This window comes from Pseudocercospora fijiensis (assembly GCF_000340215.1).
Source record: "Pseudocercospora fijiensis CIRAD86 unplaced genomic scaffold MYCFIscaffold_5, whole genome shotgun sequence".
Taxonomy (NCBI): domain Eukaryota; kingdom Fungi; phylum Ascomycota; class Dothideomycetes; order Mycosphaerellales; family Mycosphaerellaceae; genus Pseudocercospora; species Pseudocercospora fijiensis.
Window position 1 is genome coordinate 5,256,586 of NW_006921536.1, and position 27,343 is coordinate 5,283,928.

Consider the following 27,343-nt stretch of genomic DNA (forward strand, 5'->3'; position numbering starts at 1 on the left):
TTGTACTAGCTATTATACGTACCTATCTCGTATCGGATACGTATAGGACTAACTATAAGACTAAGGTTATACTAGATCTAGGAAATTCAGTTAGTGCCCTTATTAGCTATCGCCTAGCTAAGCAATTAGACCTTCGATAACTGCCTAGGACTAACCTGCTAACCCTTGCTTAGTTTAATAACGCTCGGCACTTAACCTATAGGGCCTACTATATCTATATAGCCCTAAAGGACGACCTCGGCAATAAGCGCCTACTAAACTTTACTACCTACGCGGTAGACATAGACAGCCTCCTATCTAACATTGTTATTAGCAACCCTATTCTTAATTACTATACTATAGTTATAGACTTAGGCAGTTAATAATAGCGATTTAGAATCGCTAGGAAAGAGGACATTAAACACATTAATATTAGCGAGTGCCCTAATGATATTAGGGTCCTATTTATTAGCAACCTAACCCTAGCTAATCCGACGGTCGACCTACTTAGTAATAATAATAAGCCTATGCCCCCTAATAGCATAGATCCTAATTAGCTTACTCGCATACTAGAGCCTATCCGAGAGACCTATATTAATATGTTTGAATACTACCTAGCATCGATATTGCCTATATTTAAAGAGACGGATTATAAGATTAACATTATAGAGGGCAAAGAGGTTCCTTTTAGCCTCCTCTACAACCTTAGTAAACGAGAGCTTGCTATACTACGTAAGTACCTAGAGGAAAACCTAGCTAATAGCCGCATTCGGTATAGTAATAGCCCTACTAGTACACCTATCCTGTTTGTTCTAAAGAAGGATAGTAGCCTGCGTTTATGCGTCGATTACCGTAGACTTAATGCTATTACTATTAAAGACCGCTATCCACTTCCGCTTATTAATAAGACCCTCGATCGCCTTTCTAGGGCTTACTTCTATACTATACTAGATATTAAGGATGCGTACTATCGTATCTGTATTCGCAAGGGCGATAAATAGAAGACGGCCTTTCGTACTCGCTATAGCTATTTTAAGTACTTGGTTATGCTATTTAGGCTAGCTAATGCCCCTACTATATTCTAGTCCTATATCAATCGGGCCCTATTAGGCCTATTAGATTACCTCTATATAGTTTACCTAGATAACATCCTAGTTTATATATACTCTCCTAATATTGCGGAACACTAGGCTATAGTCCGCAAGGTACTCGATCGCCTAAGGGCCTATAGCTTGTATTATAAGCCTTCTAAATATACCTTTGCTGCTAAAGAGGTGTTATTCCTCGGCTTCCTCGTATTAACTAAGGGTGTTAAGGCTAATCCTAATCGGATTAAAACTATTACTAAATAGCCTGTTCCTACGTTAATTAAGGAGCTATAGTCGTTCCTCGGTTTTGCTAACTTCTATCGCCGATTTATTAAAGGCTATTCGAGGCATGTAATGCTACTAACTAAGCTTACTAAAACTAAGGCTAACCTAACTAGAGAGTTTAAATAGACTAACAGAGTATAAGCCGCTTTTGACGGTTTAAAGAAGCGCTTTACTAAAGTCCCCTTATTGCACTATTTTGTACTAAGCAAGTAGATCCGCATTAAGACTAACGCTTTATAGTTTGCTGTATTAGCTATTATGTTATAACAGGCTAATAACAATTACTAGCACCTAATTGCCTTCTTCTCGAGAAAGATAATTAATGCTAAGCGTCGCTACGAGACCTACGAGCAAGAGCTCTTAGCTATTGTCGAGGCCTTTAAGCATTAGAGGCACTACCTCGATAGGGCTTAATATACAATACAGGTCTATATAGACTATAACAACCTCCGTAGAATTACGAAGGTTACTAGGGTTATAGGTCGATAGGCTAGATAGGCCGTCTACCTCGCTAGGTTTGATTTTAATATATTACATCGGCTAGGCGTAAGCAACCCTACTAATAGCCTATCGAGGCGACCTAATTACGATAGCGGGACTTAGCAATCCATTAATTCATTGTTTCTAACCCTGTAGCATAAGATTGCTATAGCCCGTATTGTTAATAAGTACGCGTAGGATAAGCGGCTTACCGGACTCCGCGACGGCTTAAAGTATATTAATACTCTTGCTATATTAATAGTGCGTATTAAGGCAAGAGCTAAGGATATAGACAGGAGAAGTTATAATAACTCCCTAGTCGATATCGCTATATATAGTAATAGCGATTAAAGTACTAATACAGTTAATCCGGCTGCTAGTGCTATTAGATGTATATAATGCGTACCTCGTTTAACAGCGAGGGTGCTATTAAATAACCTTGCAAATAGGGATAGTCAATCGTTTATAGATAAGCTATTACGGGCTTAGCAGAGGGACGCCTTTGCTACTAAACGTATAGACAAGCTTGTAAGTAGGCGAAAGACTCGATCTAGTAAGAGTAACAACTAGTCGATCGATAATAAAGGTCATTTGAAGTTTAAGGGCAGATACTATATCCCCGCTAAATATTCGATCCGATAAGAGCTTCTTAAGCGACACTATAATAGTAAGCTTGCTAGTTACTATAGTATAGAGAGGTCGTACGAGCTACTATCGCGTATATACTACTAGCTAAATAGTAAGCGGGATATAAAGGACTACGTAAATACGTGCGCCGTATATTAACGTATTAAGGTACTAAAGCATTAGCCTTTTAGCGAGTTGTCCTTATTGCTAATCCTTTATAAGCCATTTGCAGAGCTTACAATAGATTTTATTATAGGTCTTCCCCCTACTAAGCGAAGAGGAAGCAAAGACATCTTTGACGCTATCCTAGTCGTTATAGACCGATTTACTAAGGGCGCTCGATATATCCCGGCGCGGAAAGATTAGACTACTATTAATATAGCAGAAGCGCTATAGAACAATATCTTCTGTACCTATTAGGGGACCCCTAAAGGGATAGTCTCTAACCGAGGCTCGACATTTATATCTTATTATTAGAGTGAGATTTGCCTATAGCTAAGACTTAAGCATCGCCTGTCTATAGCATTCTATCTATAAATAGATAGTCAAACCGAAAGGTAGAATACTACGCTATAGCAGTACCTGCGTAGCTACATTAATAAGAACCCTAATAACTAGGTCAATCTCCTATAGCCTACAGAATTCGTGTATAACAATAGTGTATACTCATCTACTAAGGTTTCACTATATATAGCTATAATAGGCTAGAACGCCGCCTTACTACAAGACCTATTTACCTCGCTCGAGGCCGAGCGCAAGGAAAGGGAAGCGCGTTAAGTACCAATACCTAAGACGCTAGCGGCTATTAAGAGGGTTTAAAAGATGCGGGAAATTCACGCTATAATAGCTAACAAACTAGCAAAGGCCTAGGCCTATTAGAAGGCCTACTATAACAAACACTATACGCTAATAACCTTCAAACAAGGCGATATAGTTATGCTTAGTACGAAGAACCTCCGCATCCGCAAATACCTATTACCTAATAGCAAAACACGCCCTAAACTAGTACTAAGGTATATTAGTCTATTCCGTATTCGAGAAGTTAAGGGCTCCTCCGCATAGGCCTATTAGTTGTAGCTTCCTCCTTATTATACTATCTATAACACCTTCTATATATCCCTCCTTAAGCTATATTACCTACGCGAGGGGGATAAAGCCCCTACTAAACACGAAGATATACTAGCGGATAGTAAAGAGCTGTAGTCTATAGAACGTATCCTATAGCACCGGACTAGGAAAGGTAAGAAGGAGTACCTATTAAGATAGCAAGGCTATTTACCTAAATAGGACTCGTAGGAGGCTAAAGACTCGTTTAAGGATATAACTAAGTTGTTAGATGAGTATTGGACTAGCGTAAAGAACACGAAGAAGGCTAAGAGCTTATAATGCCTATAATGTTACTACTAAGCCTAGGAACAATACTACCCCCGGGGTGCTATTAAGCTAACTAATTAGAGGCCGGCAAACTAGGACAATAAGACTATACTACTATAATAAACGCGCACCGAGTGTTAACAAGCGCGCTATAACGCGCTAACTATTCGCTGCTCTTTTAGGAAACTACCTCTCTACTAACGCGCCTTATAAGGCCCTTCTCCTAGTATTTAGGTCCCCCTCTTATTCCTTCCTTCTATCGAGGCCTCGAGGCCTAGGCGATCGGCGAGGGCGGCGCGTAGGCGCGTAGAAGGGTAATAATAATAATAACGACGGCGTCTCGCTTGTACTAAAGAGCGGCACGGCCGGCGCGGCTATGTTAGTAACGGTATTGCGGAGTGTATTATTAGTTAAAGAAGGAAATTGAAACAAGGTAAAGTTAGCGCTAAGACGACTAGCGCCGCTATTGTTAACATTACTTGCTATTGTCGCTACGCCTACAGATACAACCTTACCTATACTACGAGCCTAAGGCACCTTTAATCAAAACTTTAACTAAAACTTTGAGCCGCTTAAAAGATTAAGCGACTAATGGACTAACTAACTAAGGGCAAAACTATAGAGCTAAGCTAGCCGGGGTCGATCTTGCGGACAATAGGTTACTCCTCGATCTATCTAACCCTTTAAGCGAGGCGAACCTCTACTACTGCACTTATAATAGCCTTTACCTATAGAAACTAGACGAGCTGTGTTTTTTAAAAAGATATAATTAGTTAACACTTAAAGGCTGCTAAACCTAACTAATTAGGGCTAGCGAAACTACGAACAATAATAGTCCTCGTAATAATAAGAACAATCCCTCGGAAACGGACAAACCCTCGGAAGCGGACATTTCTAGGTCTTTTAAGAGTAGACGCAAAGAACTTAGTACGACATTACTTAGAGCGGAGGCAGGGCTACAATACCTCGTACGTCTACCTATTATAGTAGGGAAGACGCGCTCGTATTATAATTAGTCGAAGGCCCTTAATTCTCGTAGATATATATTACTTTATTATATATAAGAATAGCGTAGTTAGAGTTGCATATTGTATTATATTAGAAGTGAGGTTTGACATAGTTATATAATTAGGTAGTTAAGTGTTCAATTTAGCGCGGACTAAGCAGCTTATTAGACCTGCTAAGTTAGCGGCAATAGAGGTCGAGATTGGAATATAGGTAGGCTACAAGGGCGCGGCCTTTAGAAGGGAAGCGTATGTTAGGGCTAAAGAGGCTATACGTGATTAGCATGTAATTAGGCCGAGTGAAGCTAGGGTCTTAGTGCCTTAGGCAGGGCTTGGCGCTTGGCGTTAGGCTAACTAGCCTGCCTTCCTCCCTCTCCTTTTAGATCTCTATCGAATACTATACTAATTCACTACTACCCTATCTACCTACTAATATAACCCTTCTTACATTGCCTAATTAGGCTATATTGTTATCGCAATTAGACTAGTATAGCGACTTCTAAGGTATTGTTAGTTGCTATCTACGGCTTCTTCTTCTTCGGCCTCTTAATAGCTCGTAGTATTGTCGCTCTCGGTCTCTTACGCTTACTATTGCTACTATATTTATTAGAAGTCTGCCTCTTGCCTACTACCTCTCGTAGAGCGTTATTATTATCTAACTAAGGGAAGTCTTCTACTACTTCTAGGTCTTCTTTTAATAGTAAAGCCGACCTTAATAGTAAAGCCGCTCTTACTAGCGAAGTAAGGTCTATAACCTCGGCTATCTCTTTAATAGTATCTAAGTTAAATAGCTAAGCTAACTACGCCTATAATAGCGACTCGCGGAGCGGCGCCTTCTTACGAAGTAAGGGCCTAAAGGGTAGCGGACTTAGCGTAAGAAGGTCGATAACTTATAACGGTCGACGTATTAGGGATAAAAGGGTCTTATTAAGCGGCGGAAGATTAAACGCTCGAGGTCTATATTTAGTCGCTAGCGGCGGTAGTAGTAGTAGTAGCGGAAGTATCGGATACCGAGGCAGTTATTATTATTAGCGAGTTAGAGTAATAGGTTTAGGTAGAAGGTCCGTCTACTATTACTATCGCTATCGCTAGTTACTAGTTAATTAGACCTTAGGCGCGCCTTCTTAAAAGAAGTCGTCTAGCGAGAAGTTAGCTAACTAAGTAAGCGTATCCTTTACCTTACGTAAGAAGCCTCTTATAAACCTATTCTTTAGCGTACTATCGTAGATTGTCTTATCGTTACGAACTGTATAGAAGTGCTATAAGAGGCCTTCTATACCTTCGTTAAAGTAAGCGCGAAGGTCTCGAAGATAGGGGTCGCTAGTAGTATAGTTTTAAGTATCTTCGAAGCCCTCGAGAAATAAGGTAGCACTATCTCGTTGCCGCTAGTATTAACTAATTTCTATACTATTAAAGCCGTAGTAGAAACTAATATAGATCTATTATTATTATAGAGTAAGCGGTATTATAAATAGGTAGTGTCTTAGAATATAGTAGTAAGGCAGGTACTACTAAAACTATAGTAGGCAATTATAGTAAGGAGGTTATTATCTGTCGCGATATAATATAAGGCCTTCGTATAGCGGCAATGCCTTAGCCTTATATTCTTCCGTAATAGCGAGTTGTTCCCTAACGAAGTCCTACGCCGCTAGAGGGCTTAATTACTTAAAATACGGTATCTCTTTAACCTTCTAGTATTGCGTACGTTTGCTAATTCTATAGCTTTATAGGTCCGCCTTATATAGTTATCGAGCGTCGATTGTTAGCAACTTAGTTATAGTACTATATATCGTTAACTAAGGAAGGTCCTTCTTCCGGTCGTATTTAATAGTATTATAGTATCCTTCTAGTAGCGATGTAGTACGTATTTGTATAAGGACTAGATTGTTTAAACGAGCCTATATAGCCTACTTCTATAACTTGTCCGACGACTAATTCTTTAGTAAATACTAAGTCTCTTCTTGCTTATTAAGGAGCCGTAATTCGGCTTCTATCGTAGTAATAACCTCTTTAACCTCTGCCTTACTCCGAGCCTAATAAATAGCCCTCTTAAACAGTCTCTAGACTATAGGGTACTTAAATTTAGGAAAGTATCGAAGGAAGGTCTCTTTAGCGTACCGCTAGTAGAGATATAGTCGTATTTCCTCGTCCTCGTCGAAGGATAGTCGAATAGCCGCTTGTTCTTATACCGAGTCGTTAGTTATAGCTAACTTCGGCTTCTAGCGAGGGCACTACCGCTTTAGGACTCGGAAAGCAGCTTGCTAAAGCCTCGTACGCTATATTTGTAGCAATGTGTATATACTGCTAGCATCTAACTTTCGAATCTATTATAGATATATACTATAAAGAGATGCTAGCCTATATTAGTAGTCTTATACGTTGCGTTATAGAGAAATAACTACTTAAAGTGTGTAGTGTGTGTAGTATCACGTATATAATGCCTAAGGCTGAAACTACGCACTTTATCTTTAGGCTTCCTATAGATTAGCCCTCTTCTAAATACATTACAGTTTATATTAAGTGGTTATAAGCCCCCTGCGTTTCTAACGCACACAACACGTTCACTACGTATTCTAATAGTCACTCCGATAGCTGCGTAGCTAGCGCTCGTTACCAAAAATTACGCCGATACTATTATCGTCGCCGCTACCCTCGCCGCCCTTCGAGTGTTCTAGTAGGTGCTAGTCCGACTCGAGTCGGTTATATAATAACAGTGTTAGCTGTCCGCTATACTAGAACACAGGCGCGCCTATCGGCCGCCCCTTAAGACAAGTCTAAAGTCTCTTTCTATATTATCGCCGTCGCTGTCTGCAATAGCTCCCCCTACAACTCCTACTAGCGCTTACATAAGCAACATCCCTAAGCTAAAGAATAAGGAGAATTATCCATTATAGTCTTATGCCGCTAAGGGTGCCCTCAAAGGCATACAGGTATAGCGCTATGTCTAGGGGACCCGCCTAAAGCCTAATGTTAAGTTGTCTTTTAAAACTTAGTTAGAGTTTAAAGACCGACAAGATAAATAGGAAGTAAAAGATCAATTAGCGCGTACGTAGATCTTTACTAACTATGTCGCCGAGGTTTAGTAGTCGTTGCTTAGTCTCGCTATATCGCAGGAAGTATAGACTTACCTATATAAGAAATACACTAGTAAAGGTAGGTCTACTAAATTCATGCTCTACTAGGAATATATTACCCTTCGGTATAATAGTAAGGACATTGAGAAGTTCTACAATAAGTATAAGAAGAAGCTTAGTGCCTTAAAGGATACTAAATTAGCTATTAGCCAATACTAGGCTGTCTATATGTTTATTATATAGATCTCTCTATTCTACGAGGCTTTCGTATAGATGCGCCGAGAGTAGATACGCGCCTCCGAATACACCATTAACGATAACACACTTGATAATATTATTAGCGCGTTACTTAATAAGAATGTAGCTTAACTGAACTAGGCCTAATACAATATTTTCTTCGGTCTCTAGCGCTAACAACAGCAAGGTAGCAATAGCAATAGCAATAGTCGAGGTAACTCGAACCGTAGCGGTCGTAGTAGCCGCGGAAACAACAACAATGGTCGAGGCCGCGGTAGAAGCAACTAGAACTAGAATGGTTATCAGTCTAACCGTAAGAAGTGCGCCTATTGTTAGAGGTCACACCCTTCTAACCGCTGCTATACTAAGTACCCTTATCTAAAGGAAGAAGACCGACTACGTCGTAAACAGCAGAAGGCTAAGAAGAAGGGGGTGTAGCAACAGCAGCAGCGTGGACTAACTGCTTAGCAGCAGCCGCTATCTAGTTAGAATGGTGCTTAGGGGCTGTATGCGGCTAATGCTACCCCGGGGGTGTTATTAGACCTAAGTAGCAACTACGCCTTTAATGCGATCACTGTCAGTGACGCAGCTTCTACAGCACTTACTGTAGCGACTCGTACTACTAATTGGGTTGTCGACTTAGGTACTAGTATACATATAGTTAACGACCCTTTATTGCTTATTGAATATAAAGGCTGTTACATTCCTATTCGGTTTAGTAGCAACACGAAGCACGCTACGATGGTTGGTATAGCTTAGACTAAGGTTGTCAATAAGCGTAGTATAAGCAGCATAAAGCTATCTAATACACTATATGTTCTAGGTCTAGCAGCTAACCTTCTGTCTACTAAGAAGCTTGCCGATAAGGGCTGTTTCTATCGGAATAATAAGCGAGTACTATTCACTGTTGTTAACGGCTCTAAGGTCACTATTGCTTAGATATACCGCAAGAATGGTCTCCCCTATCTATATATACCAACCTCTAGTCCGGATAGCTAGGTTGTTGCGCTTCTATCGAAGAAGGGGGTGCTAATAGGTACGATAGAAGAGTAGCATCTACGATATAGCTATATCTATCACCGCAAGCTGTTACGAATAGAAGCTAAGGGTTAAATTGTTATTACTAGAAGCAAGACCGACTTCCGCAACTACATTGCCTATCGAATAGCTATGTTATATAAGGAATACAATCGACTACTACGCGTACGACTATCTACTATCTATTACATTGTCTATATAGATATAGTTACTATTACTAACCCTAGTCTGTTATAGGAGCGCTATTTTACACTATTCACATGCGCTAAGTTAGGCTATCGACACGAATATGCTAGCTTACTGAAGTTAGGGGCTATAGTAGCTATTAAGGATCATCGTATATACGTCCGTACACAAACTAGCTATTCGATCCTAATCTACCGCCTCGATAGAGGGGGTAAATACGGCGGAAATTAGCTATTAAGCTAGGCTCGTAATTAGGGCATTGTACTGCAGGTTATAGTACCTTATTCTTCTACTTAGAATAGCCTAGCTAAGGTTAGTAACTATATCGTATATACGACCGCTCGGAAGATAATGTTCTATACGAATTTGCCAAAGGCCCTATAGCTGTATGCGGTTACTACTGCTATATAGGTCCTTAATATCACTCCTAGAACCTTAGAAGGTCTTAGCCCCTATACTATTGTAGCTAGGGAGCTTAATTGGTCTCGAAAGCAGCTACGCCTTCAATATCTTCGTACCTATAGCTATACTACTGTTGCATATAATTACGGAGTTGCTCGAGGAAAGAAGATAGATAGTAGAGGCCTTATTAGCAAGCTAGTCGGCTATACTAAGGACTTAGTAGACTTAGGAAAATACATAATTTACCTCCCTAACTAGCACAAGGTTATTCTATTAAAGGATGTCTAATTTATTGAGACGGCTAGTAAGCTATTGCTTCTAGAGGGCATAAATCTATACGCCAATCCTAACGACCTAGCTAAGAACGAGTTTGTTACACTCGAGTCTATTATACCGGCTCTATTCAATTCTATAAGCAACGAGGCTCCGTTACTAACCGACGCCGCTAGTGTAGTCTAGCAGCTTCTAGCCTAGCAAGAAGAGCCTCCGGACGAACCTGCTTAGCAAATGCCTAATAAGGTCGCTAGTCCGCTACCGCTCGACGATAACCTGCTAGCTGTTCAACCGCCTTTAAGTAATGAAGATAGCTTTCAGTTAGCCGAGGAAGAACTAGCGTACGATCCTTACGCTAAGAAGGGCGAGCCTAGCTAGTTGCCGGAGTTTAAGCGGCCAACCGAGACTAGTAGTCGTTCTATACGCAAGATACGAAGCAACAAGAGCGCTCGTAAACTGTTGCGTAGCTATCTAGCTAATGCTAGTGTCTAGCGCTCTACGCGCCGCAATATAGCTAACATGCCTATAGCCTATATAAAGGGCTTTATAGCTGCCTACTACGTTGCTAAGTAGAACCCGAATAAGGAGGCTATTCCAATTCTAAAGAGCTTTAAGGCTATAAAAGAGTCACTATACTAGCTATAATAGAAGGAGGCCTATAAAGCTGAATACAAGTCATTAATAGACAACTATATATAGGTATACGTTTCTCGGCTAGAAGTACCTAGAGGTCGCAAGGTTGTCCGTAGCCGATAGGTATTCACTATCAAGCGTGACGCTAATAGTAAGGTAAGCCGGTTTAAGGCTCGATAGGTTGTCCGTAGCTTTATACAGGTTGAAGGACAGGACTATAATGAAACCTATGCGGCTGTCGCTAAGCTATCTACGTTGCGAGTACTGTTTGGCCTAATTGCTTATTACGACCTAGAGGCTAAGCAATACGATATTCTAACGGCCTTCCTTAATGCGCTTATCGGAGATAAGTATAAGATCTACGTCGAGCAGCTACATAGCTTTAAAGACCGTAGTAGCAAGAATATAGTCTGTCTGTTGCTAAAGGCACTATATAGTCTAAAGCAGTTACTAATGCTGTAGTACGAAGAGCTTCGAAAGTACCTAAAGAGCCTAGACTTCGTGCCGATAGTAGCTAATGTGTGTATATTCAAACACACTGTTAGCGGCTCTATTATTGTTATCTACGTAGATGATATAATTATCATCGCCTATACTCTATTAGCACTAGAAGCTATTGCTTAGTTGCTAAAGGACCGCTTTAATATACGAGAACTAGGCGACCTTTACTACTATCTTAGTATGCGGATTATTCGCGACCGTAACTAGCGCACTATTTACGTCGTTTAAGATGCCTATTTGAATAGGCTTAGTAAGAAGTATAGTATATAGGGCCGTATAGTACCGGCTACGCTAATAGTACCTCGATACGTTAAGACATCGATTTAGCGTGCACCTAAGGGCTATACTGCTAGCGCTGCCTTTAAGACTTAGTATTAGGAAGGTGTTAGTAAAGCACTATAGCTAGCAATAATCACTCGACCTAATGCTTGCTATACTGTAGGCCTGTTATTACGATACATTTCTAACCCAACTAAGGAACACTATGCCGCACTTCTCTAGCTTATTGAGTACCTAGTTAGCACTCTAAGCCGTAGTCTGTGTTTCCGAGGCACACAGAGCGATAAGCTCAACTTTGCTAGATATTATAACGCTTCCTAGGCAGATAATCCGGTTACTCGTCGCTCTATAGGAGGTTTCTACTTTACGCTCGCTAGTGGACCGCTACTATACAAGTCAGGCCGCTAGACCTTAGTTACTCTATCGTCTACAGAAGCTAAGTATATTTAGTTAACAACTAGCGCTAAGGAAGCCGTTGCTTTAGCTCGGTTGCTATAAGAGATTGGTTACAAGGGCACTATTAAGCCTGTTACGCTATACGAGGACAATTAGTCCGCTATTGCTATTACTTAGTCGACGAGTGTTAATAGCCGTACTAAACACATAGATGCTCGAGTGCACTACATCCGTAAGAAGATCGCAGACGGTACTATAAACGTCACCTAGATTAGCACTTACGATTAGATTGCTAATAGCTTTACTAAGCCGCTTAATAAGCTCAAGTACGCTCGCTTCGTTAAACAGTTGAACTTGGTAGATTATAAGGCTGCTATTAAGAGCGCCGCTTAGCCTACTGCTAAGTACTAAATAGATTGCTTGTATTTATTTGATTGCTCTGTTACAATAGCCTGAAAGTAGTCTAGTTGTTTCTACACCTAATACCCCTTTGTTTGCTTTGCTTATTTGGCTGTATGTACGCGATAAGGGGGTAACTTGAAGTATGTAGTGTGTGTGGTATTACGTGCATAATGCCTAAGGCTGAAACTACGCACTTCATCTTTAGGCTTCCTATAGATTAGCCCTCTTCTAAATACATTACAGTTTATATCAAGTTAACTAATCCTAGATTAGTCGCTGCTTTGCGGTTCCTATAGCCTAATTATATAAGCGGGGTAGTAGTAGTAGTATGCTTATATCTCCTACTAATCTATTATCTAATAACTGCCTCTACTAATCCGCCTGCTATATAATACCCTTATAAAGGCGCCCTTCTATAGTTGCTAATATAGCTTTATACTATAACTAAGCGCCGTTTACTAGATTAGTTAATAGCGACAGCTCGTTATATAGGTTCTCGAGTTAGAGGGAGATATTGCCCTTCTTAGTAAAGGTTACCTTCTTCTTATCCTTCTTCTTAGACTATTTTATTATACCTTCCTTTATACGATAGCCTCTAATAACGGCAAAGCGGTTAGCGTTACGACCTTCCTTTATTAGATAGAATATACGAGCTATATTATAGTTATATTAGTCTATTAAGCGCTCGAGAACGACCTTTAAGCCGTTACTAGTACCTCGTACGTCCTACTTACTATTAGCTTCTAACTCGACTTAAATAGGCCTCCGCTATCGACTCGAGAGGCAACCCTACTAAACTTACTATATAATCTATCGAATAGTAATATAGCGAGCCTGCCTCGGTAGAAGGGTCGGGCGACGACGAAGCGACCTTATATATATATAGCTCTCTATAGTTCTTCGAGCGATATATAGCAATTACTATATACGTCGTATTATATCCTTCCTTATAATACTCTACCTTCCGAATACTATCTAGTACCTCGCGTAGCCGATTAGTATCCTACCGATAACGATAATAGTATATTGTCCGCTATATTAAGCTATCCTTATGCCTCTCCTATAGCTTCTAGTACTAGAAGTTACTAGCAAATAGCTATACCTTATTATATTTGTCGGCGTCTAAGAATAGGCTATTTAAGGGTAGATTAAAGAGCTAAGAACGTAGTAATATATCGAGATAAGAGGGGATTAGATAGGCTATTATAATAGTTAGAAAGAGCGTAGAAATTAGCCTACCTATATACCTATAATAATACCTTATATATAGCTATATAGCTAATTTTTCGTCGATATAACGACTTCCTACTACGATATAAAGTCGGCGACTAATAGATCCTCGGTATGCCTAATTTGGCTAGCAAAAATAGCTATATCTCGATTCATTAATCGACTCTACTACTACCGAGTATATCCGTAAATGTAAGCAATCCACTATAACCCTTGCACGCTAAAAGTCTGCTGCATCCAACACCATCTCCACCCCCCGGCATTCTGATAGCGAATGGGATAACTGCCGCCCTCGTGCCGGGCGGCAAGATGGCGCCAAAATCGGCAGAGGTTAATCATTAGGTATCAAATGGATAACAGCCATGTAACGGATCCAGGTCCCACAGGCAGAACATGTCGCTGCTTACAGCATTGGTCCGAATTGAGAAGAAGGGGTCCGACGGCGAAGAATGTTTACAGCAAGGCTTCAAACTCGCGTCCAGACTGGGGGCTTAAGTCTCGAAAAGTGAGGCATGGACTGCTTCACTGATCTGAGTCGATTCATCAGGTTCATCCTGCGAGTGAAGGGATGCTGCCTTCTGGCCAAGATCATAAAGATGGTCACTTTTGCTCAGAACATGGTATCTGGTTATCACAATTCTATACCTGGTCACTTGCATCCGCCCCCAAACCCGTTCCGGCGCGCCACGCTGTTCAGCTCTTGCTCGCGCCCTGTGCCATATGAGCCGCCTAAAGCAACGGGTCCATCAACGAGGCTGTGGCGTGTTCATCCCGGTGAGGCCTGGTCAACAAGAAATGAATCTTAAAGCCCGCTTCCGCCAGTCTGTTTCTGCACTCAGAGCTTTCTGCGCGGCCACGAGCAATCCTGATGAAGTCGAGACAGTCTCCGAAGCGATCGCCTCCGCGGTCTCAGGCCCGGCACAGTCCGGACGAGCATCCAAGACCAAAGCAGATGCCAAGATCGATGGCGCGCTGGTCTGGACTCGGACGGATCAGCACAACACTTCTGGCAGCAACATTGCTCCTACTCTGGTGGATAGTTCTCACTGATAGAGGATCCGAGGCACTGGAAAGAACCCGGGCGCAGTTCTCCAGAGAAGACTGGGACAGGCATCGGGAAGAAGTGAAAGAGGTATTCATTGACAGCTGGGATGCATACGCCGAGCATGCGTGGGGTATGAGATTGAGGAAAAAAATTCTTCGGATAGAATTACTGATGTCAAGCAGGTCACGATAGATTCCATCCTCTATCGAAGAAAGGCTCGCAGATGAGTCCGAAAGGCTTGGGCTGGATTATTGTGGACAGCCTGGATACGCTTATGCTAATGAATCTGACCTCACGTCTCGCTGATGCGCGTCGATGGGTGTCTCGTAGTCTGGATTACGAGCAAGACCAGGATGTCAACACTTTCGAGACGACGATTAGAATGCTTGGGGGCCTTCTTTCCGCACACTATTTGTCGAAAGAACTGCCTGGCATGTCTTCCGCTAGGGACTATGTGTATCTCTCCAAGGCCAGAGACCTGGCCGATAGGCTACTCGGTGCCTATGACAGTCCATCGGGCATCCCATTTGCCAGTATTGATCTCAGGTCAGGGAAAGGCATTCGGTCGCATTCCGATGGCGGATCTTCTTCGACGGCTGAAGCCACTACGTTGCAAATGGAGATGAAATACCTTGCCAATTTGACCGGAGTGGAGGCATATTGGCGCAGAGCAGAGAATGTGATGAAAGTGGTTGACGAGCAACGAGCGGCTGCTGGTTTAGTGCCCATTTTCATAAATGCAGATAGCGGAAGATTCACGACAGGTGAAGTACGCCTTGGAAGCCGAGGTGATTCTTACTACGGTCTGTATGAGCTCTGCTTGTCCTTGGGCGAATCCTCGCTGATGCTATCCAGAGTACCTCATCAAACAATATCTTCACACTTCCGAGCAGGAGCCGGTCTATCTCGACATGTGGCAGGAATCCTTACATGGCATTGAACAACACCTCCTCGTGCCGACGAAAAATTCAAAGCTACTCATGGTCGCTGAACTTCCGCAAGGCGTCGGCGGCCCATTATCTCCCAAAATGGACCATCTCGTCTGCTTTCTGCCCGGAGCAATCGCTCTCGGCGCTACAAATGGCCTTACAGAGCAAGCAGCCAGAAAACTACCCACCTGGACCGCACAGAAAAGCAAAGAAATGCATCTGGCGCGAGAGCTGATGAAGTCCTGTCATGCGATGTACAAGGTCACAAAGACCGGCCTCGCGCCGGAGATTGTATGGTTCAATATGGACGAACAGCGCACATCTAGTGCCCGCATACGAAAAAGTCGAAACTCTCCGGACGAGTGGAGAGACGACTTTATCATTAAGCCCTTGGATGCCCACAATCTCCAGAGACCGGAGAGCGTCGAGAGCCTTTTTGTGATGTGGCGTATCACGGGAGATTCGAAATATCGACAATGGGGACTCGAGATTTTCAATGCTTTCCGGAAACACACAGCCGTCGAACTCGCCGGAGGCTACACGTCGTTAGAGAACGTCAACGAAATCCCTCCCCCGCGTCGCGACAATATGGAAAGCTTTTGGCTGGTATGTGTTCTTTCGAAGTGTCCGAGCTCGAGACGTGATTTTTTTCTTTGCTGACTTGTTCCCTTCCGTGTTCAGGCCGAGACGCTGAAGTATTTGTATCTTCTGTTTTCGCCTGTCGATTTTCTACCGCTTGATAGGGTCGTTTTCAATACAGAAGCTCATGTGCTACCTAGGATTGAGCTAGGGAAGTTCAGTACAGGTTGGACGCGGACGCGGACTTGACGAGGAGGCTACAAAGGCAGACAGACCTCAGTCATGTATTTCTTATTCCTAGCCGAAAAGTGAGCATACTGAGCATTTCTCTTTCGTGCTTTTCGATGTCTTGAGTTGGAAGCCATTGAGTCTACACCCTGCAACATGGATCCTCCTACCAATGATGCGTTCATCACTATGCTGATTCTCAACATTGTAGCTGCCGCATCAAGCTGTGCAGGTCCATATAAATATATATATATATATATATATATCGTGAGTACTAGGAAGTGTTGTGGAACACTATCGCGTTCCAAGACTGGCAGCTTGCAATGTATTTGTTTTGATTACTAATCGTATATATATCTCAATTACCGAGGCTAGTAAAATTGGATAGCTAAAGGCTCTTAGACTCTACAACTATAGGCCTAGGTATCTTTATATTATATATAATGTAGCTATTTATAAGGTTCTAGGAATACGATACTAGTTTTAGAGAATATTATTATTTTAGTTTCTATATATATATGCCCTAGTTTATTAAGGAAACCTTACTAGTCTTACAATTCTTAATTGTAGTTTATTAGGGCTAAAGAGGCTATACGTAATTAGTATATAATTAGGCCGAGTAAAGCTAGGGTCTTAGTGCCTTAGGTAGGGCTTGGCGCTTAGCGTTAGGCTAACTAGCCTGCCTTCCTCCTTCTCCTCCTAGTTCTCTATCGAATACTACCTATACCTACTACTACCCTATCTACCTACTAATATAACCCCTATTATATAGTTATACTTTTTTAAGTTATATAGTAGTTTGTTCTAGCTATAGTATATAGTTTCGTAGAGCTTAGTATAAGTACTAGTATCTAAGTAGTAGTTTGCTACCGTAACTAGTCTAGATACGCGCTATTAATTCCTTTAGACTCTTAGTTAGTAGGTATTAGGATACGCTTTATAGAGCGGAGACGGACACGATTCTAGTATACAAAGATGATTGATTGTTAGTTAGTTACTAGCCTAGGAAACTATATATATCAATCGTCCTAATCTGCGGTAGGATCGATAGTATCCGGAGTAGGATCGGCCGCACTACTATCTAAACCGTAACAACCTCCCCCCTAAAAGGAAAGACTTATACGCCCTCGTATATAATACGCCGCCTAATGCTTCTTAGTACTGTATCTACTAATGCTAATGCTTATACTATTTGCACTATATCCTGTTAATCGTATACTAATACTTATACTAATAGGTAACTTCTGCACTATATCCTATTAGTCGTGTACTAATACTTATACTAATAGATGCTTTCTACTACGCTTAGGGATAGATAGCGACCCGTCGTCGGCCTAGGCGTTAAGGGCATCGCGCTTACGCTTGCGCTTCGACTCTAGGGTCTCCGTAGAGGGCTCTAGCCGAGTAACGGTCGGTATAATAGTAGCCTTCTTACGGAGGACGTATAGATCTATCTCCTTAGCGATACTGTTATATAGGCTTATAACCTTAGCTATATGCGCCGCCGTCTCGTAGGTAGTGTCTAGCGCCGCGTTAGGCATTATCTTCTCCGTAAGCTTACTAAAATCGATTAAGCCGTCGCTATAGCGGGCGTCTAGGTCTAAAGTGTATTTGCCTAGGTATCGATCGGTTACCTCCTATAGGCCGTTAATCTCCTCTTTAGTAGTATTACTAATACTACCGCCGAGAATTGCTAGCGAATCGGCCGGAACTAAGGCGACGGTAGGTAGGTTGCTAGTAGCATCGCGGAGAAAATCGTCCGCGAGGAGCGCTATGTTTTGCTTGCCGGTCTAAAGCGCGACCTATACTACTACGCGGTTCTAAGCGGCCGTTACTAGCATTGCATCTCTACTATCCTTTATCTGCGCTATAAGGTAGTCGTAATACTTAGCCTATCGATATACGAGAAGTGCGTTCTAGTTAAGGGAGCGGTTAGTAAGTATCGTCTAATTAACTACTAGTTATAGGCGGCCTCTAGCGCCGCTTAGAGCGTAGAGGGGCAGGGTCGGAAGTAGTAGCAATTTAAGGTCTACCTACTCGATCGCGCTAGCAAATATAGCGGTATTTTCGGTATTATTGCTCTCCTTGCGCGACGGCGGCGGTAGTGGCGGTATGCTATAGTTGCTGTCTACGCGTAGTCGTATGCGACTTAGCTTGTTAGCCTCTAGCTGTTTATTAACGCGGCTACCTCGCGACCCGTTGTTTTAGCTCCGCGACGGAGGTAGGGCGGCCTAAGGCAGAATCTTACCGAAAGTAACGGCGTTCGTAGTATCACCCTTATCTAGCTTATAGTTATCGTTAGGAATAAGGTAGGAAGATACCGGGTCCTACGTCTCGTCGACGTTATACTAACGAGCGCTCTCGTTACGATCCGCGAGCGAATTAACTACATTATCTCTCGTAGCTGCCGGTACGAAGGCGTTAGGCACTAGTTGCTTGTTTATCTTCTTCTTAGGCTAGTTCTTTAAGATTCCTAAGGGCACTCTAAAGCTAGCGGGTAGGTTCGCTATAATCTTGTCTATATAGGCCTTAAATAGGTTACTTATATAGTCCTTATCTCTAAAGGATAGCTATACGATCGCGTCCTAATCGAGGGCGATCTTCTTATCGAGAGTAAGTATAGGGATCTTCTTAAGTTTAGCCTCGGCGTAGCTTATATACTCGCGATATCCTACTAGAACCTAAGGATATCCGTACGATTTGTGTGTTACTATATCGTCGTATATCTTATTAGGGTCGACTAGGTCGGCGGTATAGCCCTCTCCCCGTAGGGAATAGACGCCGTATACGTAGACATAGCGCTAATAGTAATCCTTAACGTCCTAAGTAACCGCCGGTTCGCCTAACTAGCGACGCTACGGCAATAGGAGACCTTAAGCGTTAAACGTCGTTAACTAGTATCGCTATAGCTATTCGGCGCTAATAAGGCTAGCGACCTTTATACGCATTAGTATATAGACGCATTAGTCGCTAATTTGCGCGTTTTCTAGAGGGAAGCGAAGCGTAGAGAGTCGACCTATAATAGGGTCGAATAGGAATTAGTAGACTAGAGCGTTAGTAAGATCGGCCTTACTACCCTTTTCCTAGGCAATTCTTATACTAACCTCGCGGTCGACGCCTTAGGTACAATAGGTAATATCCGAACCGTCGACGGCGCGGGTATATAGGGCAGGGCGTCCGTTGCCTATAATAGCGACGATATAGTCGAACGGAAGTGTCTCTTCGACCTAGTTATAGGCTGCAATAAGCGGGAGCGCTAGCAGATGCTATACGTTTCGTATAAATTAGCGGACGGTAAGACCGATTACGCGATATCGTAGAGGCGGTAGTTGCGTAAAGAAGCGGTAGTCGGTTAGAGGCTAATCGTCGACGGCGTCCGGTCCGTAGCGTAAGTACGCGGACTAAAACGTTACTAATCGCGGGAAAATTCCTCTAAATTTCGTATCTAACGTTAGAAAATCGAGTAGACGGCCGTCGGTATCGAGGGCTCTACGCGTATACAACCGAATAAGGGTGCGTTCCGCTATAGGATCGGTATAATTAGGAAGATCGTACTCGTTATCCGGATAGTTACACTTCTCGATTAACTCTAGTATACGGAAAATAGAGTAGTCGAGTTCTAGGCCGCCGTCTAGGATATAGAAGGTCGTAACTAGCTTGTCGTATTCGCGTTCCTAAAGGGTAGCGTCTACGTCGTATACCGGTTACGCAGTATAGTAATACAGTTCGGTAGGGATCTATATCGGGTTGTCGTAATATAACAACTTTAGATAGAGCGGGTAGAGCTTTAAGCGTGTCTAAATATGTTCTACCTGCTAATCGTAAGGCTTGTTTAGGCGAAACAGCTCTAGTAAGGCACTGTTTACGTCCTATTTAAATAAAGCTTAGAAGATGTGTTACGCTCTATCGTAGTAACGGTTACTGTAAAACTCCTTATCGCCCTTAATGCCTATAAACCGGATTCTAGCTACTAAGAAGTCGCACTCCTCCGCTTCTTTTAGCTAGCGGATACAAGCGGCCTCTAGCGTTTCCGACTGTCCGACGAAGCCGCGCGTTCTTAACTCGTCGATAGTGCGCTAGTACTAAGTAAATTCGGCGTCGCGCTAGAATTAGTATAATTAGGGCCGACGACCGGGCGAAGGTAGGGCGAAATAAATAATTCGCTTAGCAATTATATCGTTAGTTAGTAGTCTCAATCGTAATAGTTAGAGCACTAGCGGTAGCGCCTCTAGGGACGCAGGTCGTAGGCGAGAACGCGTAGACGCCGGCTAAGCGCGTAATCGAGATGTCGGTAGGGCCTATAAGTACGAGAATAGCGCTTAAGATCGTAGCTACGGTATAGGTAATAATAATTTCGGTAGTGCGGCTAGGAACTACGGAGATAGCGGCGGTAAAGTCGATTGTTATTACGCTAAAGTCGATTGTCCTAGTAACTTCGGCGGCAGCTACGGAGACCGCGGAGGTAAAGTTAATTGTCCTAACGACAATAAGATCGCCGGTGCTGCTTATAACGTCGACGTACGCTCTACCTACAGTCCGTTGTCTATCGAATGTTCTAGGCCTATTAACCGAGCGCGTACTTCCTTAAGAGCCTCGTTAAGCGTCTTACGTACGCTTTCGTATCTATCCCTTAGAGCTTCTAGTACGTCTAGCCCTATATCGGCGGTAGGGTTATACTAATCGCAATGCAAATAATAGGTATCGCCCTCGGTATAGTCCCGTAGGTGCGCGTAGTTAGGTCGATAGCGCTAAACGTACTCTCCCTCGATCGTATCTATAGTATTAGCGCTCTTAGGTACGAAGTCCTACGTATCGAGGTATAGGTTCTACGACTAAGCCGGATTATCGCGCTAGATAGCGTCGATCTTTTAGAAGATCTAATAGCCGCAAAGTAGCGGAGTGTCCTACTAAGCGCCGTCGAACAGATAGGCCGCTAACGTCGCGCTCTAATTACGCCTAGTCGTAAGCGATTCGACAGCGCTTCTCTAACTCGCTTTCGTAAAGGAGTAAGTCGGGTTCGCTACTACGATAACCGCTAGCGCGTAGGCGCGTAAGTAGGCAAAACTCGTATCGCGTAGCAGCTTAAGGGCTAAATTAGGGAGGATTAGTCTCGCGTTAGCGAACTAGCGACGCTAGGCTATATTAAATTGTCTAATCGTTAGGCTAGTATTGTTTAATCCGAGCTCGTTAGAATAGGCCGCGAAGTAGTCCTCTATTTCTATCCGGTCCGCCTTATTCTTACCTTAATCGTCCTCTAAGTTAGTACTGTTCCGCTACGCTTTATTCTCCTTCTAATTACTACCCGGCTCGCCCTTATCGGCGTCGTTTCCGCTACCCTTTTCTCTAGCATTTTCCTAATCGCCGCTCCGCTCGTTACTATCGGCCCTATTCTCCCTAGTATCCTAACTAATATCTTCCTAACCGGCGTCGAGTTCGCTATCCTCGGGGTCTTTAGCAACCTCTAGGGTATAGCCGGTAATAAATAGGCTATTGCTAGGGGCGACGCGGCGCTTAGCCTCGCGGTCGGCGAGTATCTAGCCGTAGTATTCTACGCCTCTATTAGTAATATAATAGTGTGCGCTATTACGGAGAAAGACGTAGCCGTCTATAACGAGTGCCTCGGTAGCTAGGAAAACAGAGTAGGTCGGCTAAGCAAAGGCCTTAGCTACCGCCGAGTAGAGAGTAACGAGCTATAGGTCGCCTAATAAAAGACAGGCTAAGATCTGCCTACGGGCTTCGGCGGTTTCCTAAGGCATTTCCTTCTTCTAGCGCAAGTAATAGGGGGAATCTCGGCCTCCTTCGTAGTAACGATAGCCTTCCTTTCCGGTCTCGGTAATTGCAAACAATCTGTTTCCTATATCCTCTAAAAGGCCGTCGGTATATATTAGGCTTATTCTAACGCTAACCGTCTAAGTCGGTAGGCCGGCAATTTTCGTAATATATGCTTTAATATCGTCTACCGTAAACTATACGTCTTCCCTAAAGGAAACGCCTACTACGAGAACTTGCTTTTCTTATACTTGCTATAATAGTTCTCCTAGAACCGGCTCTATCGTAGGCGCCTCTAATGTCGCGCTCGCCGAGCGAAACTAAATATCGACGTTCTACTATAAAAAGGCAAGGAATATATTCTAATCGAGAATCCGGATTAGGATATTAAAATTAATGCTAATAGTACGGATAGGATAGCGACTATCGGCAACTCGGGCCGGTTACTGTCTGCGATAACGGTTAGGGTCTAAGATAGCGCGGTAGGAATAGGTTAGCTACCGGTATAAGCGCGTTACGACTCCGTAGGAGCCGCGTTACCGCGCTAGCGCTCGGACCGACGCGGCTACGTTTCGTCTAAAAAAGGCTAACGATAGCGCGTTTTCTAGACTACTCTTCTAATACTCTTCTAAGGCGGTTGCTCGTCTTCGGGATACGCTTACTCGAACGCCTCGACTAATTCTCGCGCGGCTTCTAGATTATCGATATCGTACTAAACGTTATAGGCGTCGCTATAGCCGAGCTACTTAACTAGAAACTAGCGGATCGGCTTACTATAGCGAACGATTATACGTCTATCGAGTACCCTCTCTATCTCGTAAGAATCTCCTTCGTTATAATCGCTAAGTGCTTCTTCTATAGCTACTAGCGGTAGTTCGTAATTAGCCTTTCGTCCGAAGGGATCTAGCTCCGACGAGGCCTTCTTAAGATACGCGATAGAGATTACTAGATAGATTTTCATAATCGGCGGTAGGTCGAGACGGTATACGAGCCGACCGACACGCTCGAGTACCTTAAATAGACCTTCGCGACGATAGCCGAACTTCCGTAATTGCCCTAGAACCTTGTAGCCCGAATAACCGAGCCTAACGGAGAGCTTAAGTATAACTTTGTCGCCCGGACGTAGTATTAGTAGCTTATGCTTAGCGTTATATCGTTCTTTTATCTTTATCGCTCCCTACGCTATCGTATCCTAGGCTTCCTTCTAGATCCTGCCTCGGGCTACCGCTAATTCGTTAGGGTAATCGTCTAAGTACGTAATCGAGTCTAGGTTCGTACGCTTCCCTATTACGATTTCGTTAGACGACTATCCGGTTATAGCGCTATAGGAATTGTTTAACGTAGCCTAGAGAGAAGCGATATACTGCGTCTAATCTTCGCCTAGGTATTCGGAGAGCTAGTATCGAAGTGCGGTTTTAACCGTTTAATTTGTTCTTTCCGATTGCCTATCGGTTTAGGGGTAGTATACTATAGAAGTTAGCAGCTTAGAACGCAATCGGTCGAAGACATCCTTTATAAAGCCTAAGAGCTAACGCGGATCTCGATCGGCAATTATTACTATAGGGAAGCTTATATCTATAAGGTAGAGGTAGTCGATATACGCTACGCCCTACCGTACTGCCTCCTAATCTTTACGACCTACGACTATCGCTACCTTTTTAGAGAATTTGTACGTAGATATAAGGATAGCCTCTATACTACTAGGACTAACTAGTAGCGCCGTTACTAGATCTACTATAGCGGTATAGAAAACGCCTCTAGTCGGCGGGATAGGTTACAATTCGCTATATAGCGCATAACGCTGCGTTTAGATTAAGAGGCACTACTAGTAATAGTCGATGTATTTGCGGAGTTTCCTACTTATACCCTAGATATAAAAAGACGCTTAAAGCCGGTCGTAGTAGCGATAGAACCCTTAATAGTGCCTATCGTCGTACGCTTACGCAAACACGTCTTTAACTATAGACTAAGGGATATATAAACGCTCGCGACCTGCCGTAGATTCGCGGCAGTAGAGCAGGTCGTCTCGCTTAAAGAACTTAATCCCTAAGGGGTTGCTAAACTCGTCCCCGGCGAACAGGTCCTTACCTTTGTCGTACGGAACTAGGTCTTTCGTAACGGTAGGGATATCTACTCTATCGAGATACAAGCGCTCGAGCGCGTTACGCGCTCGCGTACGGCGCACTAGTCGCTATACTATCGACTAGTAGTCGTCGTGCTCGTATGCTAGCGAAAGCTTACGCTTAAATGCTAGATCTATCTCTACTAGGATTATATAGAACGCCCCTAGACTAGATAAACCGCCGTACCTATAGTACGTAAAGGGATCTAGATTTTCCGCCTCCGGATCTTTCTTAGGGGATTCGAGGTCGCCGAGAAGGCGACTAAGAGCGTCTAGAACTAGGTAGATACGGCCTAGGCGATATACTATGCTAATACGAAACTAGGATAGGTATAGGGATACCCGCACTAGCTTGAGGTTCTGTTTGCCCGTATCGGTCGTCGTAGTTAGCGAGACCGAGTTAGTAAGGCCTACTACGGCGTAGTAATCCGTAAAGATCGTAGTAGGGTACGCTAAAGCGTGCATTAAATAGCCGATTTTTCTTACTATCTAGACAATCCCGGAGTATTCTAGCTCGGTTAGCTAGTACCTTTTCTCTACGTTACTCAATCTACGGCTAAGAAACAGAATTAGCTAGATACGGTAGCGAGGGAACAGTTACGCCTTACCGTATTCGTCGAAGAGTAGCTCCGGATCGCCTTTAACGTAGTAGACTACTACGCTATGCCCGAACTCCCTCGAGGAGTCTATATTAGCGTAAAGTCGTCTCGAGTAGTCGAAGTAATAGAGGAATTCGGGCGATCTAAACATAGACTAGAGGTAATTAAATGCCTTAACTAATTCTAGGCGATACTCTAGATTTTCCCCTAATAGAGTTATCGCGATATACCGTCGTCTCCTATTGCCTATTAGTAGCGCTCCCTTAAGCAATCTAGTCTTCTCGGCCTATAAAGGCGCGGCTATCTACGCGTAATAGGGTATATACTAACGGAGCTAGTTAGTTAAGCTAAGGTAGTGCTCTAACTTTTAGACGGACTCTAGGAACTAGAGCGAGGTAATCGCGGCGATTTTCTTATCGCTCGTCGCGAGACCTAGCCTACTAATATATTAGCCTAGTAATATCGCCGACGGGAAACTAAGAAACGTCTTCTTCGGACTAATACTAATAGAGATAGCGTCTAGGAGGCGAAAAACCTCCTTTAAATAGCGTAGGTGCTCCTCTAGCGTCCGCGAGAATACTACGATATTATCGATATATACTCGAGTAAAGCCCCGATAGTCGCGTAGGATGCGATCTAGCTTCCGCTAAACAAATTGCACGCTATTCGAGTAGCCTATAATAGCTACGTTAAACTGCTCCTATCTACGGTAGGTATTAATCGCTAGTTTGTAGCGATCCTCCTTACGTACTCCCTATTAGTAGAAGAATGTTAGGCAGTCTATAGTACTAATATAGTTGCATCCTACTAGGAGGCTAAATAGGTCGGACTAGAGCGGAATCTAGTAACTGTCCGGTATCGACATACGGTTTAGAGCGTAAATGTCTACTACCGCCCTAGGCTTATTAACGTTGCTGCCCTTCCTATCGGGCACGCGCTTCTAAACTATAAAGACGGGGAACCCGAAGGGTGTTAGTTCGGTAGTAAACTCTATTTTGCCCTAGTTATAGAGATCTTCGTATATCTTATCGACTACTTCCCGATCTCGCTTTCCTAAATTAATTACCTTAGGCGGAGGGAGTTTGTTAAGGTAGTCTAGGGTTGTAAGGATCGGTATATATTTAGACTCGGGGATATTAATAATCGTACGCCGATCCGTAAAGAGCTTAGGATATTTTTCTACTACTACGGCGATTGCGTTAGCCCGATCGGGCGCGCCGTAGATAGTTATACCTAAGTTGTACTTCTGCTCGAGCTTAGCTATTATTATTAGCGCGTTTAGATTTAGCGCGGCTAGCCTATAATCCTCGGCGTCTACGTAAAAAGCGCCTTCGAAGGTAGAATCTAGTAGCGTACTAATTCGCTAGCCGGCCTTTAGAAGTACTTCGGAGGTAGAATTATTGCGGACTTGCGCGTACGAGAAGGACGAGTCTACTAACTAGTTGTATACCGACACTAACGGCGGCGATCCGGCAGACAATCCCTAGGCAGATCCGTACGGTTATAGTACTAATCCTACTTCTAGTAAGAAGTCGCGTTATTATAGTAGTTCGCCGGCAAAATTAATTAGGACTATAGTTACCGAACGAGGTAGAAGCTAGATATCGCTTGCTACGCGGATAGGGCGATTAAGGACCGGTTTACCCTTCTTTCGCTTTACGCTAACCTTAAAGGTAGCGTTGCCCTAATTAGCAACCGTAACCTTCCTTACTAGCACGTTAATCTTTATACCTTTAATAGCGACCGCGTCTATTCCCTATAGAATCTTAGCCTTCAAACTCGGAATAAGGTAAACCTCGCGGACCGTATAGGCTAGCGCTACCGTGCCGTCCGCACGCTGCGATAGTATATAAAAATCTAACTAAATATACTCGGATGTAGCCTAAGCCCCTATAATACCCCTAATTTTAAGCGGCTCGCGAAGATAGAGAATCTAGATATCGGGCCGCTATTAAAGCACGAATGCTTTATCGGCGAGAGTTATAGTATAGCCGGTGTCTAAATAAATCTACTCCGTAGCGCCCTAGGGCGAAAATCGGTAAGGAAACGTTATATACTAAAAGTTGCGAAAGGCGTAGCTGCGCTATACTAACGGTACCGCTACAGATCGGTAGACTATAGGGTTATCTAGCAATCTTTACTATATAGGCGGCGGCGGCGCTAATTTCTTCGCGTAGCCGGTACGAACGTAATAGTATAAGAGATTTCTCGACGCGAATTTATAACCGTATATCTTATAGGCGTAGGCGGACGAAAGATATAGACGAATACTAGAGGGGACTTTAATTTCTTAAGGGGCTTTAGCCGCAAGCGAAAGAGGAGTGCCGATACCGCTAAAGTAGGTACTATACTCGGACTAATACGGGTCCGAATAATATATATCTTCGCCTAGGTCGCCGAAGTAACTTTACTTAATAGGCTAGGAGTCGTCCGCGTCCTACGACTAATCCTATAACTATTCTAGGTTAGTATCCTCGGTACTATAATAGGCCCGTTTAGAAGGAATTTGCTCCGGGGCTTCCTCGCTACCGAAGTACGCTTATTAACGATTATTCTAGCGCGGCTTCGCGTCGGCGGCCCTATC

At 43.3% G+C, this 27,343-nt stretch overlaps 1 protein-coding gene across 1 annotated transcript; it reads left to right on the forward strand.

Annotated features, from left to right (window-relative positions):
* Nucleotides 1-14,351: 14,351 nt before the first annotated feature.
* On the forward strand, nt 14,352-16,378 carry MYCFIDRAFT_88410 (glycoside hydrolase family 47 protein). Its single transcript, XM_007929644.1, has 4 exons — nt 14,352-14,663; nt 14,716-15,336; nt 15,389-16,068; nt 16,144-16,378. Exons 1-4 carry the CDS (start codon nt 14,357-14,359, stop codon nt 16,288-16,290), a joined length of 1,755 nt encoding a protein of 584 aa, XP_007927835.1. The 5' UTR covers nt 14,352-14,356; the 3' UTR covers nt 16,291-16,378.
* The last annotated feature ends 10,965 nt before the right edge of the window (nt 16,379-27,343 follow it).